The sequence below is a fragment of the Euleptes europaea genome, chromosome 3 (genome assembly GCF_029931775.1).
Source record: "Euleptes europaea isolate rEulEur1 chromosome 3, rEulEur1.hap1, whole genome shotgun sequence".
Taxonomy (NCBI): domain Eukaryota; kingdom Metazoa; phylum Chordata; class Lepidosauria; order Squamata; family Sphaerodactylidae; genus Euleptes; species Euleptes europaea.
The window spans coordinates 3536768-3553827 of NC_079314.1; the positions used below are offsets into that span (position 1 = coordinate 3536768).

Genomic DNA, 17060 nt, shown 5'->3' on the forward strand with positions numbered 1-17060 from the left:
GTGTACCAACGAAGGATTCAAGGATCCAGCTGCCAAAATGTAGGCTATGAGTAGATTCTGGCGAGCTCAGTGAGCCCATGCAGCTGGGGGTTCAGGCGCTGCAAGCCCCTGAGAAAATTTTGAAATTTGACCAATCACAGGGACATTTTGAGGCCATATGAAATGGGTTTTAGAGCATAGTCTAAGATCAACGACAAGAGCCCCGTGGCGCAGAGTGGTAAGCTGCAGTTCTGCAGTCAAAAGCTCTGCTCACGACCTGAGTTCGATCCCGACGGACGTCGGTTTCAGGTAGCCTGCTCAAGGTTGACTCAGCCTTCCATCCTTCCGAGGTCGGTGAAATGAGTACCCAGCTCTCTGGGGGTAAAGGGAAGATGTCTGGGGAAGGCACTGGCAAACCACCCCGTAAACAAAGTCTGCCTAGGAAACGTCGGGATGTGACGTCACCCCACGGGTCAGGAATGACCCGGTGCTTGCACAGGGGACCTTTACCTTTTACTAAAGTCAATATTAAGTACTTCAACCCATTTGCTTATGATTCTATCACTAAAATAGCATTGTTTTAATAATCTTGCTGGAATCTTGCTGTACAAATATTACTTATAGATCACCATGGGTAGCCATGTTAGTCTGTCACTAGCAGTAGACAAAAGCAAGAGTCCCGTAGCACCTTAAAGACCAACAACATTTCTGGCAGGGTAGGAGCTTTGTTATCTTAAGAAGTGAGTTGTGGCTGAGGAAAGCTCCTACCCTGCCAGAAATTTCGTTAGTCTTTGAGGCGCTGCTGGACTCTGGCTCTTTTCTACAAACATTACTTATGGCATGGACATGGAGCGCCTGTCCGTATAGGATCTTATATATGTTATCATTGTCATCGTGATTACAGAAACGGGGAGGGACGGATTACTTCGATTTAATTAGCCCGAGGGAACAGATCCGGGATAGCGCGCGTGGGAAGAGGCCGAAGCCAGGGAGGCGGCGGTTGGGGCGGGGGCTCTCGCGAGTTTACGAGCACAAAGTCTCGTTCGAGGCCAGGGGGAGCGGGCGGATGACTGAATCACGTGCCCCGGCCAAGGGTGGAGGGAAACCACGCGAGCGGTTCGGGAAGCGTCGCGAGAGTTCCGCGAGGCAACGGCGCAGCAAGATGGCGGCGCCGGGGACGGAGGTGGTGGCGGTGGCGGGTCCCGGGGCCGGCCCCGAACAGGTAGCGCTCGTGGGGCTCGGCTCTTTTTCTCCCCCCCCCCGCGGGAACCGTCCCTCGGCGCCTTCTTCCCTATCCACGCCAGGCGGCTGCGGGGTCCCCTGCCACCTTCTCGCTTCTGTTTGCCCCAGCCCCCCCCCGGGGGCATTTCCCCTCGTGCCCCCGCCCCTTAGGCCGGTCATATGACACGCATCGCCGACCCCCTATTGGCTGCCAGGGCCGGCTGTCTGCCAGGCCCCTCCCTCTTCCCCAGGGTTGTTTTCTCGTTGTGAATGAACGGGTTGTGCTTCTTTGGGAGGCGCCCCCCTTTTTCCCCTCGATTAGGCCGCCCCCTAGTCAGACCTCAGCAGGGGGTCCAGGTTCCTCCTTTGGAGCCTGACAACAACGACCCCGCGAAGCAGTCAAGGCCATGCGAAGAAGTCGCGGGTGAGCTGACGATCTGCGTCAGTTCCATGCATTGCGCGTGGTGGCATCCCGCCTCGGGAGCCGCGTGGTGCGAGGGACCGGGCGAGGGGAGACGCTCCAGCACCACACCGGGAAGCAGAAGTAAAACCAGGGTGCAGGGAAGCTGGGGAAACAGCGCGGAAGAGAGGGCCTGGCCAAGGACGCGGAGGAACAGGAACCACAGAAAATGAAGCGCATGCATGATTCGTGGGGTGGGGGTGGGGGGTTGTTTAAAAGGTTGACGAAGAGCAGGAGGGAAGGACCACACCCCCACCGGAAAGATGACCCTGGGAGGAGGGGCAGACCCTCGCCTTGCTCTGGTGAGGGGCAAAGTAGACTTGGCCACCTATTAGGTGCCAGGGTTGAGATCACTACTGCGAAGGGCCAGTGAAAGAGCATTGGTCACCATTCGACGTCCCTCCCCATTGGAGCCATGGCTTTTCCTAGGGTTTCTCTTTCTGCTGTTGTGCCTCTTGCGAGCTTGGCCCAACTTCACCTGACTCCTTCTGCACTTCACCCTGGCCATGGGCTTCTTCCCTGGGCTAATGCTTCTCTGCTTCTGCCTCAGTTGCCTGATCAGCCAGGTGCATGCACTAAGGAGTTAGACTTCCAATTAGCTTGCTGCTGGGGGGGGGAAGGGGGGAATCTTCTTCCTGTGCCTCAGCACCTTTTAAGCAACTCCCTCATAAAAACAGGATGAGCCCCTGATAGGTGGCCACTGGTTCCATGTTCCTTGTAGCTTCTGTCTCTCTGCCTGCTTGGTTGGTTCCTTCTGGTTGGTTCTTTTTTTTTGCTCCTTTCCCAGCTTCCAGTCACCCTGTTGTATCTCCCTCACCATACTACCTCACCAGCTCACACTTTCATTTGGGAATGGGCTGTGGCTGAAGAACTGTTTGTTTTATATGCTGATTTTCTCCACCTTTAAGGAGTCTCAATCCGGTTTACAATCACCATCCCTTCCTCTCCCCACAATAGACACCTTGTGAGGTAGGTGGGGCTGAGAGAGTTCAGAGAGAACTGTGACTAGCCCAAGATCATCCAGCTGGCTTTATGAGGAGGAGTGGGGAAACCAACCCAGTTCTCCAGATTAGAGTCCACTGCTCTTAACCATTACACCACGCTGGCTCTCTGAGCAGTAGAGCATGTGCTCTGCATACAGAAGGTCCTGGGTTCAATACCCAGCATATCTGGTTTATAGGATCAGGAAGCAGATTATGTGAAATACTCTGCCTGAGATCCTGGAGAATTGCTTCCAGTCTAAATAGATAGTACTGGCCCTGAAGGAGCAGTGGACTGAATCAGTATAAGGTGACTATGGGTTCATGTGCAATCAGTTAACTGATGCCACTTGACATCTTTTTCCTTCTGTCTAGGTTAGGGGACTGTCCTGCCGTCTCTTCAACACTGGCTACTTTAGGCTTAACAATCTTGGAAACATGCTGTTCTCTCTTTTTCTGGGAAATGTGGCCTTTAGACTCTGTTAACTGAACTATTCCTCTTCCTCCTTCCACATGAGTGGTGGATGCTAATCTGGTGAACCAGGTTGGTTTCCCCATTCCTCCACATGAAGCCAGCTGGGTGACTTCGGGCTAGTCACAACTCTCAGCTCCACCTACCACTCAGGGTGTCTGCAGTGGGGAGTGGAAGGGAAGGTGATTGTCATCTGGTTTGATTCTTCCTTAAGTGGTAGAGAAAGTCAGCATATAAAACCAACTCTTCTTCTTCTACACAACTCCAAGATGCCTTTATTTTTGCAGCACTGCTCTTTACTTTTGTCTGATCAGTACACACACACAACATTCCTGAGTGTGTTGCAGACACCTCAACCCCAGAACTTGTTTCATTCCCGAAGAAATGCTTTTCTGAGCTACTGATTCTAGATTAAACAGCCCAGTTCTCCCTGCAGGTGTTCAACTACCCTTTAGTGAGCAAATGGTGAATGCAGGAGGGCCACATTAGTGTGGGGCGAAAAGTAAACTAATAAAACAGTTAAAGGGGTGCTGCCTTCCTAAAGCAGCTATCCTTAGAGGATGCAGCCCTCTATGTGACTGCATGAACCACTACTCTGCCCTTGCTTCCTATCTCTTGCTTGGCATCTGTTGGAGGATTTTTCTGTCATATCACAGCACTGAATGTGTTTGGAATATCTGCTCCTGATTCTGCAGAATTACCCATTTTCAAGAGGAAGCTGGCTGTTGCATCTTTGCATGAGCATCTGCTCTGAGCTTGTCTATCTCTAGGCAGAGGGCAACCTCAGAACAGTATCTCACACAGACACAGCTGAGCTCTCTGTGGATGGGTACAAGAGTGCCCTAATAGTGACAAATTTGGGAAATAGTGCTGCATGTGGCTGGTTTTAGCTTAAACAAGAAAAAGGCAGATTATAAATATTTTAATAAAAAGAAAAATTGCTTTTGCAGGGGGAATAACCTAGGCACACCTGTTTTATCCACCTTTTGCTGGGAATCCGCTCACAAGCTCTCTATCTTTCCCTTTTGATTGCTCGCCATCTATCGCTTAAAAACAACTAGATTTATTTCCCCCATCGGGATTCCCCTGGATATTGATCACCTGGAGCTATAATGTTACTTTCGCTTTATTCTCCTTTCCCCACTGTTGACATTTTCACATAAATGTCCTTTATTTATTTTTTTGAAATCCAGTGTCCCTTTGTCTCTAGGTGTAAAATGGTATCTACTCAGATTTGAAATGAAATGCTGTCCAGATTTGAAATCTTAAGTTTTGAGTGCAGGTTGTCTTGAAGGTGAAACTAAGATATATACTTGAGGAAAGAATTCGATGCTGTAATAATTTATATTTCAATTTATACCCCATGCTTAATCCCCAGCCAAGAATTTTACGGGGTGTAACAGTGCCATCCTAAGAGGAGTTATACCCCTCTAAGACCATTGACTTCAATGGGCATTGAACTGTTTAGCACTGCTTAAGGGGGTTGTTAAGTTCCATCAAGTCACTTCTGACTTATGGCGACATTACGACCCTATGGATTAATGACCTCCAAAACGTCCTATTATTAATAGCCTTGCTCAAGTCTCATGAACTGAGAGACATGGCTTCCTTTCTTGATTTCCCATCTCCTATTGGGTATTCCTCTTTTCCTGCTGTTTTCAACTTTTCCTAGCGTTATTGTCTTTTCCAATGTCCTGTCTTCTCATAATGCAACCAAAGTACAGTAGCCTCAATTTAGTCATTTTAGCATGGGTGACAGCATTTTTAACCCCCGCTAGAGGTTATTAGGAAATGGATTGAATGTAAAATGACCATTTTTCTCTGTGGCTCCTTTGGGTTTTGAACCTGGAATGCACTTCTGGTCCTCCCCCCCCCCCCAAAAAAAAGGATGGCATACAGCTGGAAAAAGGGCAGTGAAAATTGTCAAAGGCATTGGCACATTTTCCCTACAAGGGGAAGACAAAACCATCTGCAGACTTCTTAGTCTAGGCAAAAATACGACCAAGGCTGGGGAGAATATAGATTCATAAAAGCATGAATGGTGCTGAGAAAATAAGAGCCATTTTCCCTTCTTCCCTCCTTCATATAACTCGGTCACTTAATAAAATGAATCAGCTGTAGGTTTCGGGGCAAATATGAGAGAGCATGTACTTTTTCACATAGCCCATAATTAACTTGTGTAAATCACTGCCATAATGTGCTTTAGATGGTTCTTACTTAAATGAAACAACTCATTCAACTCAGTGGCCTTGAGCTTTAGATGGTTCTGAAGGGGAATTATACAATGTTGTGAAGAAAGAATCTACCAACAGCTTTTAGGCATGATAATAGCTATTAGGCTATTAGAGACCTTCAGTATCCGTGGCAGGGGGTCAGGACGGGTGGGCTCTTCCCGTCATGCCCTCATTGTGGTTTCCTGATACTTCTCGCTGGCTGCTGTTGGGCAGGTCTAAAGCCACCTTTGGCCTGACCCAGAAGGGCTTTTCTTGTACTGTTGTATTTTGCCATGTTCCACATACTGAGGCCGTGTGATAGTGGCCAGTGAGTACATAGGCAAGGCCTTGAATGAGGAACTCCTTGCGTTGCACTGCAGGCTGTTACCACATACTGTGCCTCAGCTCTCTAAATCAGCAGTGGGCGGTGCTTTGTGTATTATTACCATTGCTGTTCAAATGGTTTCTCCGGAAGAGGAAATAATTCACATTTCCCTAAAGGCAAGTAAAACGGGGGGTGGGGTGTCTCGTCTTGTTGGATTGCTCAGAAATGGATTCGCAGTTGCGGTGTTTCAGTTTCCCACAATAAATGGCTCTTACTGATACCTATCTTCCCCATTTCGTCCTCTTCCCTCCCCCCCCCCCCAAAAAAAGCAAGTAACTAGCAATGGAACTGCTGGCGGAGGCGAAGGAGTTGCCGAGACCCAGCAACAGAATCAGCCCCCGCAGCAAGCGCCGAATGCCTGGCAGGTCATCAAGGGAGTCCTGTTCAGGTAAGATCTTGAACATTCCAGAGCTGTGGTCATTATAGGCCTGTGTGTATATGTTAAAAACTAAGCCAGCTTGATGGGAAAAGGTGTGTGTGTGTGTGTGTGTGTGAAAGAGAGGGAGTTAGTGTTTCCCCATCACAGTTGGCCTGTAGAAGTCACCTTCAGGGTTCACATACCGTGGGTGTGTTTTGATGAAGGCGGTGACAACCATTGTAATGTAGCCATTGTACCACCAATATCTAGCATTGACACTGGGCTCCAGCGTGTTCAGAGCACCTCATGAGCATGGAGTTCCTCGGAGTGAGACCTTGTCATTGATTGTATCTTGCATTTTTTTTAAAAAATCCCACCCCCTACCCCCTGTCTAGAAAATGAGTGAGTCAGGGGAAAGGTTGAGCGGCAAACCGTCTCCCCAGTGTTTATTTTGTATGTGCAGGGAATCTTTTTTAACATAAACAAGCATTTGGTGATGTGGCCCACACCATATAGAGAGGTGTAGTTGAGATACAGGCTTACCCCTTCCGTTGCTGTTTGTCAGAACTAGGCCCACTAGGTCTTAAGTCCTTGGGAAGAAGAGTTGGTTTTTATATGCCGATTTTCTCTACCTTTAAAGAGAATCAAACCGACTTACAATCTCCTTCCCTTCCTCTCCCCACAACAGACAGCTTGTGAGGTAGGTGGGGCTTAGAGAGCTCTAAGAGAACTGTGACTGGCCCAAGGTCACCCAACTGGCTTCATGTATAGGAGACCAACCCGGTTCACCAGATTAGAGTCCACCGCTCATATGGAGGAGTGGGGAATCAAACCCGGTTCTCCAGATTAGAGTCCACTGCTCTTAACCACTGCACTACGCTGGCTCTCACCATTTCTCCACCATTGGCCTACAGCTGCATAAAATCATGCAGCACAAGAAGCAGAGAATATACAGGGCTGAAATTGTCCCGTGACCAAGTGCTTTTGATAAGGCATTCAGCTGGCCAGCCTCTTTTAAGTGCATGATGGACAATTCTGCTCTCTTATTCTCAGCATTTTTTTTTTTTACCAAATCTCTCAAATATCCGGGGCCTTTCATACTTCCATTAGAGCCAGCTCCTTAGATGTCACTTGGAAATCTGATATTTTGGTTTATGGGCAGCAGATGGCAAAGTTATGAGACATGTAGAGAAATAGGCCTGTTCTTTGGCTTCTGCTTCATGCATCACTTGCAGAAGCTAGTGTTCCTGAAACTTGATGCAAAGGGAGCGGAAAGCTGCACCCAAAATACATGAACTCCACAAGATAATAAAAAGTCCCAGCATCTTTCAGGCTCCTTCGGCATAATATTTACTACCAAATGTAGTGCGGAAACAGCAGAGAAGGGAGTGTTGCCTTAGATTCAACATGACACTTATTTCTCTCTGAAGTCTCTCTTTTTCTAACTATTTCAGTAGCAAATATTGAAGAAGAGGGTCTTTGGATTGCTCTGTTGGATCTTTTAAAAAAAGTTTTCATTAAACTAATACGTGCTTTAGTGCCCACCTTGGTAATCCTCCTTTCTCCCACGTTGGCTTGGTTCGATTTGTCTTCTGAACCATATTTGGAAGCAAGCCATGGAGCCACATGCGTCCTTCTCTTGTGCTTCGTTTTATGTTCAGTTGGCTTTTTAGCACAAACTGCCATTTGCTGCAAGGTCGAAATTGGCAAACGATGGTTTGCACTTATCCTCCGAACCGGAATTAGAAACCCATTTCAAGCCACGGTTGGCTAATTTGGGCTGTCAGTTTACACTAAGCAGCAAATAAAGGAAAGCTATCCATGGCTCACCTCTAGTCCTACAAAACCCTATCTTCGAGTGCCTGATTCAAATCACTGATTATTAGTTGCTGGATAAACATCTTGTAATGTGCTCAAGCGGGAGGGGGGATAGTTGTGTGGCTTCCATTTCCTGTTTCTAGTTTATACTCTGCTGAGGACTGGTGTCAATGCCTTTTCCCTACATTCCTCAGTAACACCCTCATAGAAGCCCTCATAGAATCATAGAGTTGGAAGGGACCACCAGGGTCATCTAGTCCAAACCCCTGCCCAATGCAGGAAATTCTGAACTACGTCCCCCCCACACACCCATTGACCCATACTTCATGCCCAGAAGATGGCCAAGGTGCCCTCCCTCTCATGAACTGCCTAAGGTCATAGAATCAGCGTTGCTGACAGATGACCATCTAACCTCTTCTTAAAAACCTCCAGGGAAAAAGAGCTTACCACCTCCCGAGGAAGCCTGTTCCACTGAGGAACCGTTCTAACAGTTAGAAAATTGTCGAAGGCTTTCACGGTCAGAGTTCATTGGTTCTTGTAGGTTATCCGGGCTGTGTGACCGTGGTCTTGGTATTTTCTTTCCTGACGTTTCGCCAGCAGCTGTGGTAGGCATCCTATGGGAGACTGTTTTTCCTGAGTTTTCTGATGTTTGTTTGGTTTAATGGCCCTTCTGATTTCATTTCTGGAATAGCCGTTTGCTAGCAGTGCGTGATTTAGATGATTAATTTCTTCCTTGAGAAACTGGTTCACAGATCGGATCTGTGAACCACAGTTTCTCAAGGAAGAAATTAATCATCTAAATCATGCACTGATAGCAAACGACTATTCCAGAAATGAAATCAGAAGGGCCATTAAACCAAACAAAAATCAGAAAACTCAGGAAAAACAGTCTCCCATAGGAAAGGTATTCTTGCCATTTATTAAAGGAGTCACTGATAGGATGGAGAAACGTCTGAAAAAACATAACCTACAGTGTTTAAACCCACCAAGAAAATACAACCTCACCTCTGCAGGAGTATATCGTATACCTTGCAGTTGTGGACAAGTTTACCACAGGACCACACAATGCATCATACAAACAAGGATAAAAGAACATGAAAGATACTGCAGACTTGGCCAACCTGAGACATCAGCAGTGGCTGAACATGGACTGACCCAAACAGGACACAGGGTCTTATTCCAAGACACTGAAAGACTGGACAATTCTACCAACTATTTTGTCAGATTGCGCAGAGAAGCCATTGAAATTCATAAACATCAGCACAACTTTAACAGAAAAGAGAGGTTTAAGAATGAATAAGGCTTGGCTTCCTGTCCTGAAAACCTCCTGACTAACAAAGACTACAGTCCACATTAGCCATGCGGAATAGCTTTGGATTCCACATGTTAACAGATCATTTCAGGATACAATGGTTCCATATACCACACCCTCATTAGCACACTATCTTGATACTTACAGGACAATGATTAGCACATTACCTTTGATACTTTTTGCAGGACAATGACTCAGCTCAACCCCAACCCCTTTCTGACTATATATTACTCTTCCTACACACTTGACACTGAGAGACACTGTCCTTCAGTGTTACTCCTCTGAAGATGCCTGCCACATCTGCTGGCGAAACGTCAGGAAAGAAAATACCAAGACGACAGTCACACAGCCTGGATAACCTACAAGAACCAGTTAGAAAATTCTTTCTAATGTCTAGACGAAAACTCTTTTGATTTAATTTCAACCCGTTGGTTCTGGTCCGACCCTCTGGAGCAACAGAAAACAACTCGGCACCCTCCTCTATATGACAACCCTTCAAGTACTTGAAGATGGTTATCATATCCCCTCTCAGTCTTCTCCTCTTCAGCCTAAACATACCCAGCTCCTTCAACCTTTCCTCATAGGACTTGGTCTCCAGACCTCTCTCCATCTTTGTTGCCCACCTCTGGACCCGTTCCCGCTTGTCTACATCTTTCTTAAATTGTGGTGCCCAAAACTGAACACAATATTGTAGGTGAGGTCTAACCAGAGCAGAGTAAAGCAATACCATCACTTCGCGTGATCTGGACACTATACTTCTGTTGATACAGGCCAAGATCGCATTTGCCTTTTTAGCTACCACAGCACACTGCTGACTCATGTTCAGTGTTTGGTCTACCAAGACCCCAAGATCCTTTTCGCACACTCTACGGCTCAGACAAGTCTCCCCCATTATATAATTATGCGTTGGATTTTTCCTACCTAAATGCAGAACTTTACATTTATCTTCGTTGAAGTGCATTTTATTAGTTTTAGCCCAATTCTCCAGCCTGCCAAGATCTTCCTGTATCCTGGCTCTTTTACCGTATTTGCTACCTCTCCCAATTGAGTATCATCTGCAAATTTAATAAGCATCCCCTCTATTCCTTCATCCAAATTATTTATAAAGATGTTGAACAACACAGGGCCCAGGACAGATCCCTGAGGAACTCCGCTAGTCACTTCTCTCCAAGTGGATGAGGAACCATTAACAAGCACTCTTTGGGTGCGCTCTGTCAACCAGTTACAGATCCACCTAACAGAAATAGGATCTAAACCACATTTTCCCAATTTGTCAATGAGAATACTATGTGGAACCTTATCAAAAGCCTTATTGAAATCAAGATAAACTATGTCTACAGCATTCCCCTGATCCAGCAAGGTAGTAACTTTCTCCAAAAAGGAGATAAGATTAGTCTGACATGACTTGTTCTTGAGAAACCTGTGCTGGCTCTTAGTAATCAGATCCATCCCTTCTAAATGCTCAAGGACTGACTGATGATTTGTTCGAAAACTTTTCCCGGTATAGAAGTCAAGCTGATGGGTAGGTAGTTACCCGGATCCTCCTTTTCCCCTTCTTGAAGATGGGGGACAACATTTGCCCGTCTCCAATCTTCTGGCACCTCACCTGTTCTCTTCTCATCTTATTAGCGAGTGTTTCCTTTTCCTATGCTCAGGGATAGGCAGGATCTCAAACTTTCACTTCCTGCCCTGTGCTGGAAACGCCCCCCGATTTCCAGTTCTATTCCTGCCTCAGAGGGATAAGCAGCATCAAAGCGAGCTCCCTAGCTAAGCTTTGAACTGAATCCTACCTTACAACCTTCAATCTTCCTTCCTTTCTACTAAAACCCGTTTCCCTGCAGTCTGTTCCTTCTTGTGACCTTGTACCCTTCCGTGCTCCCGTCTCCTTCCCCACCCCGCGCCTTCACATTTTTTCCCCTCATGGAGGAAAATGGCGACAATTGAAGAGCAGTCCAGAGAGGAACTCCTTTCAGGGGACGAGGCGGTAGATACGGGGCTCCTGCCCTCCCACTGACATAAAGCAGTAGAAGCGAGCAGGGGGAAGCCGCGGCAAAACCGAAACGAAGGCAGGCGGCCGGAGACGGGAAAAATGGCGCGAAAAAGCCGCGCGCTGAGAAAACGGCTGCCGAACCTCCCTGTTTGTTCCTGCAAGGTGACGAAGGTGAGAGTGATCAACCAGCCCATAATGCCGACTCCGCGGGAGACTGCTACGGGCGACGGATCTGGTACAGTACAAACCTCTCATTCCCAGGTCATGGGGGGGGGGATTGAGCAAGGGGTGATTGCATTAATGCGAAAGGCTCTTAGGGAAGAATTTGCACTCAGTAAGCTCAGTAAGATCAGAGCCCATAGCCCAAGGTTCCAGCAATGCCTGGCCAACTAAGGCAGCCAAAAAGGCCCATCCACCCCACCCTTCCATGCAGCCTCAAGAAAATCTCTCTTCCTCAGAAGAGAGAGAAGGGGAGTTCTCCAAAGAGAAGCAAGAAGGGGGGACCCAGGGCCAAGACCCTCATCCACGTTTATTTGCAGGGGAAGACTATCAGTCCTTTTTATGCAAAGTTATGGCAGCCCTCGATCTCCATGAGGATGAGGACACTGAAGCCATTAAGAGCAAGGCAAAATTCAGGGGATCCAAGGAGTTGTTTACTAGACTACAAACCAAATCACGATCAGTAGCCTTCCCAGAGTATTTTGAGAACCTGATTAAAACTGAATGGCAAAAACCCATGTCTAATAAGCAGATACCAGCCTCTATAAAAAAACTGTATACCCTGGAACCCAGGGCCATGACCCTACTACAGGTACCATTGGTAGAGGCGCCTGTGACAGACCTCCAGTCCTCAGGCCTAATCTCTGAGGATGGGGCAGGCAGCATAAAAGATCCCCTGGATAGAAAAATTGATTATGCGGCCAAAAAGGCGCATGAAGCAGCAGCTCTGTCTATCCAAGCGTCAGCCACTGCTGCCCTGGTGGCAAGAACCAGCATCATGTGGATCCGAAAAATTATTGATTTACTCCCACAGGATAACAAGAGAGTTTTGGATGGGCTTAATCGCCTCCTAAAGGCCTCCAACTTCATGGCTGATGCGACACTGGACTCCTTGTCCTTCACAGCCAGATCCTTGGCGGCATCCTGCGCAGGCAGACGGGCAGCCTTGATTAGATCTTGGTCTGCTGACTGCGGATCAAAATCCATCCTTCTTGGGTATCCATTTGAAGGTGGACGATTATTTGGCCCGAAGCTAGACGACATTCTTGTAGAAACCAAAGGCAAGAAAAAGGCCTTGCCCAAGTACATCAAGAAGGATGGGAAGCCATCCTTTTCTCACTCCTTTCGTCCCTTCAGAACATAACATTTCGTGGCATGCCCCAGATCAGATGGAAGGCGAAACACCTGGAGTTCGGGACGGGGAACCTTTAGGAGAGGGTCCAGATTTGGCAAGGGTTCCCAGTTCAATAGTCAGGGAGCAGACAAAGCTGGCAGATTTGGCGACAAGCAAAATAAACAATGACTCCAATCTGGCCCCAGTGGGGGGAAGTCTACAATTTTTTGCAGAAGCCTGGGCCTCCTCAACAACAGATACCTGGGTACATCGGCTGATATGCCAAGGCTACACAATAGACTTTCAAAGGTTCCCCCCAAATCGCTACTTAGCCTCCCCAGTATCTCGGAACCCGGACAAGGCACTTCAAACACAAAGGGCCATTCAACACCTTCTGGAGATTCGAGCAATAGAGCACGTTCTAGACTCAGAACAGCGCACCGGGGTCTACTCCTTTTTCTTTACGGGGCCCAAAAGAAATGGAGACTGGAGGGCCATTCTAGATCTGAAGTTCCTCAACCGCTTTGTTCGCCAAAAACATTTCAGAATGGAAACCCTTCAGTCCATAGTGGAGGCACTACGACCACAAGCGTATTTGACATCTATAGACCTGATGGAGGCGTATCTGCACATCATGATACACCCATCCCATCGCAGATACCTACGATTCACCCATGGTCAATTCCACCTCCAGTTTCGAGCCCTGCCCTTCGGGCTTACCTCAGCCCCAAGGGTTTTTACCAAAGTCCTGGTCAACATAGTGGCACTCTTGAGAGAACAGGGGATTCACATCTTCCCCTATCTCGACGACATCCTGGTGAGCTCCCCTTCAGAACTGATGGCGAGACATCACACAGAGACCGTCATTCGGACCTTACATCATCATGGATTCCTGGTGAACATGTCCAAGAGCCTCACCTCGCCTACCCAATGGATACATCACCTGGGGGCCATCATAGACATTGTTCAGAACAAGATGTTCCTCCCTCAAGACAAGATATCCACCTTACAGATCTTGGCCAGAGCCACCATGACTTCAACATCGACAGGCCTATCGTCCCTAGTAAGACTCCAAGGGCTCATGGTGTCATGCATAGGTTCAGTTCCATGGGCACGGCTACACATGAGGACCCTTCAATAATTCTCAAAACCATACCAAATTCAGATCTCTCAGAAGAAGAACCTCCGCCTCACTTTGACACCGCAAGTCAGACATCCTCAAGTGGTGGACCAAGAAGTCCAACCTATCCAAGGGCCTCTCACACATACAGGAGTCTCCGATTCAGATATTCACGGATGCAAGTCTAGAAGGATGGGGGGCAACCCTCCACCATCACATCGCCCAGGGTCAGTGGACTACGCCAAAAACACGTCTACACATCAACAGGTTAGAATTGAGGGCCATACACAAAGCCCTCCTGTAATTCCAGCCCCTGGTAGAGAGCCAACACATCCTGATCAGAACGGACAGTGTGTCTGCCAAAGCTCATCTGAACAGACAAGGAGGGTCTCGTTCCTCCTTCCTCCATGCAGAGGCACTACTTATCCTCAACTGGGCGGAAAAACACCTTACCTCCATAAGGGCAGAACACATCAAGGGCGTACTAAACTCACAGGCAGACTGGCTGAGCAGGCAGCAGCTGGACGAAGGGGAGTGGACCCTGAACAAGGACGTCTTTCAACTCATACACATGAGGTTCGGCCGCCCATCAGTGGACCTCTTCGCCTCCTCAAAGAACCGACAGCTAAGAAGGTTCTTCTCACGGTTCATTCACCCCGAGGCAGAAGGGGTGGATGCCTTAGAGACCCCTTGGCCAAGGGAGACACTATATGCCTTCCCACCTCTTCCGATACTCCCCAAAGTACTCAGAAAGATTCGGAAGGAAAAGGCTCATGTCATTCTAATTGCTCCTTACTGGCCTCGAAGACCTTGGTTTCCAGCATTAAGAGAGCTATCCGCTCAAGATCCGTGGGAGCTACCGGTGACCAGGGACCTTCTTCACCAGGGACCCATTCTGCATCCGGACCCAGCGTGGTTCAAACTGACCGCCTGGGACTTGAAACGCAGCGGATGCTAAACTTAGGATATTCTGCGGAGGTAGTTTCCACCATGTTGGAAGCCAGAAAATTATCAACAAACGCATCTACAGCTTTACCTGGAAAGCATTCGTCTGTTGGGGCAACAGAAAACACCTTAATCCTCTGGCTATCTCTACAGCTAACCTCCTAAATTTCCTGCAGGATGGTCTACTTTTAAAACTCAGATCGTCCACTCTGCGCAGACAGGTGGCGGCTATAGCTACCGTGGTCACCCACCTTGATGGATACGCTACTACACAACATCCTCACATCACCACCTTTTTAAAGGGAGTATCATACCTGACCCCCCTGACAGTTCACAGATTCCCCACCTGGAGGTTAAATGTTGTGTTAAATGCCTTGACTAGACCACTATTTGAACCCTTGAGAGAGGTGTCGCTATCCTTCCTGTGTATGAAGGTCATTTTTCTGAGCGTTTCGGATTTGGGGGCCCTGTCATCCAGGGACAGTCTCTGCATATTCCATGCAGACAAAGTTGTTCTTCGGCCGGACCCGACCTTTATACGAAAAGCGAACTCTAGTTTTCACAGGCAGCAAGAGTTGATCCTGCCGTCGTTTTGTCCAAATCCGGAACATCCAAGAGAGAAGAACTGGCACACCTTGGATGTGAGGAGAGCACTCAGAATCTATTTGAGACGAACTAAGCCATTCGGAAGCCATCTTCATATCAATTTCTCCTCCAAACAAGGGACTCAAGATGTCAAATCCTTCAGTCAGCAAGTGCATCAAGCAATGCATACAGCTATGCTACCACCATTCCAGCATCCCCTGCCCACAGGGGATTACGGCGCACTCGGTACGTAGTGCAACGACTTTGGCAGCCTTTGATAAGCAGGCCTCAGTGGAAGAAATCTGCAGAGCGGCCACTTGGGCAAGTCCCTCCACTACAAAATCAACGCTTATGCCTCCGCAGATGCGTCATTCGGAAGAAGAGTTTTGCAGCAAGTGGCGAAGGATACTTAATCCCATCCAGATGTAACAGCTCTTGAAAATCCCACTAATAAGATGTCCTCTTAGTCTCAGAGAAGAGAACGGAGCCTTGCCTTACCTGTGAGGGCTCCTTTTTCTCTGAGGGAAGAGGACATCTTGCCCGCCCAGGGTGAAGAGTAACAACATGTAAGCACCAGAGTGATGAATAATAAGATGCAAGCACCTGCTATTGCAACCATTCACTCCGTCCCGAGTGTTCTTTCCCAAGTTTCTAACAATTTGCATGTTATTCATGTTGGTTCTGATTACACAGTTGTAAACAGTTGTTCGTTGCATGTTTCTTGAGTTATAGGTGTTATGTCTGCTTCCTGTCCTATTTCTGCTTTGGAAGTCCTCGAACTGGAAGTCGGGGGGGGGGGGCGTTTCCAGCACAGGGCAGGAAGTGAAAGTTTGAGATCCTGCCTATCCCTGAGCGTAGGAAAAGGAAACACCCGCTAATAAGATGTCCTCTTCCCTCAGAGAAGAAGGAGCCCTCACAGGTAAGCCAAGGCTCCGTTCTCCAAGACTTCTCAAAAATAATGGTCAGAGGCTCAGAAATTACATCTGCAAGTTCTTTGAGTACCCTTGGATGCAGTTCATCTGGCCCTGAGGACTTCGTTTCATTTAAAGAAACTAGGTGTTTGTGCACTACCCCAGTGCCAATCCTAGGCTGCAATTTCCTTCCCTCACCATGTGTTCTGTTCATGCCATGTTGAGCACTGCTTCTGTCACAAGAAAAGACTGAGGAAAAGTAGGAATTGAGGAGTTCTGCCCTCTCTTCATGTCCTGTTATAATTTCACTTTCCAGTCCCCGCAATGAGCTTATCTTGTCCTCCTTACCCATTGCCTTCCGGAAACCAAAGGGGCTTATGTTTGTTTGTTTGTTTTCCTTCCTTGCTATCCTGAGGGGTTTGGGTGTGGTAACAATACATCTTTATATCTTCATCTCGTCTTATCAGAGGCCCTCGTGAAAGGCTTTAAGACCTCGGTGGTTAAGCTGGGACTTGCACTGGCATGTTTCTGGCCTGAACCAATAGAGGCAGAGCTGTGTTGCTTGCTATGCTGGATTTGTCTTCTCCCTCTTTGTGCGCATAACCTATTGGAGGGGAGTGGTGACGGCAGCAGTGAGACTGAGAGGTTCCTCAAGTCCCAGAGGCAGTTTTTTCCATCTCCTCTCTTGCTGCTCCAAAATAGAGACCTTCTCTGATTTTTTTTAGCCAAGTGTTCTTGTTCGGGTTGCTGTAGTTGCAGCCAAATGCCTGTTTGCTGCAACAACTCACCATGGCATTGATTGTTAAGCAGGGCTGTTTCTGCGCATGAGTAGATGTTACACCACAGCAGTCAATCTCCTTCTTTCATAGTCTCATCTTCACAGGCAAATCCAATTGCAAATGATTGTTAGAGCGCAATTATATAAGCAGCCAGTGTGATGCAGCGACAAAAAGGGCTAATACAATCTTGGGTTGTATC

The 17060-nt window shown here is 47.7% G+C and overlaps 2 protein-coding genes across 2 annotated transcripts in view; one reads left to right on the forward strand and one right to left on the reverse strand.

Moving 5' to 3' along the window:
* Nucleotides 1–621, reverse strand: part of RELB (RELB proto-oncogene, NF-kB subunit) — a 31483-nt gene extending 30862 nt beyond the window's left edge. The window contains exon 1 of the mRNA XM_056845732.1: nucleotides 609–621. Within this exon, the coding sequence (XP_056701710.1) occupies nucleotides 609–621 (13 nt within the window). The remainder of the gene's footprint in view (nucleotides 1–608) is intronic.
* Nucleotides 622–1124: 503 nt separating this feature from the next.
* The window catches only part of CLPTM1 (CLPTM1 regulator of GABA type A receptor forward trafficking), a 48432-nt gene continuing 32496 nt past the window's right edge, over nucleotides 1125–17060 (forward strand). Inside the window, exons 1-2 of the mRNA XM_056845733.1 lie at nucleotides 1125–1201; nucleotides 5980–6098. Of these exons, the coding sequence (XP_056701711.1) occupies nucleotides 1142–1201; nucleotides 5980–6098 (179 nt within the window). The 5' untranslated portion in view covers nucleotides 1125–1141. The remainder of the gene's footprint in view (nucleotides 1202–5979; nucleotides 6099–17060) is intronic.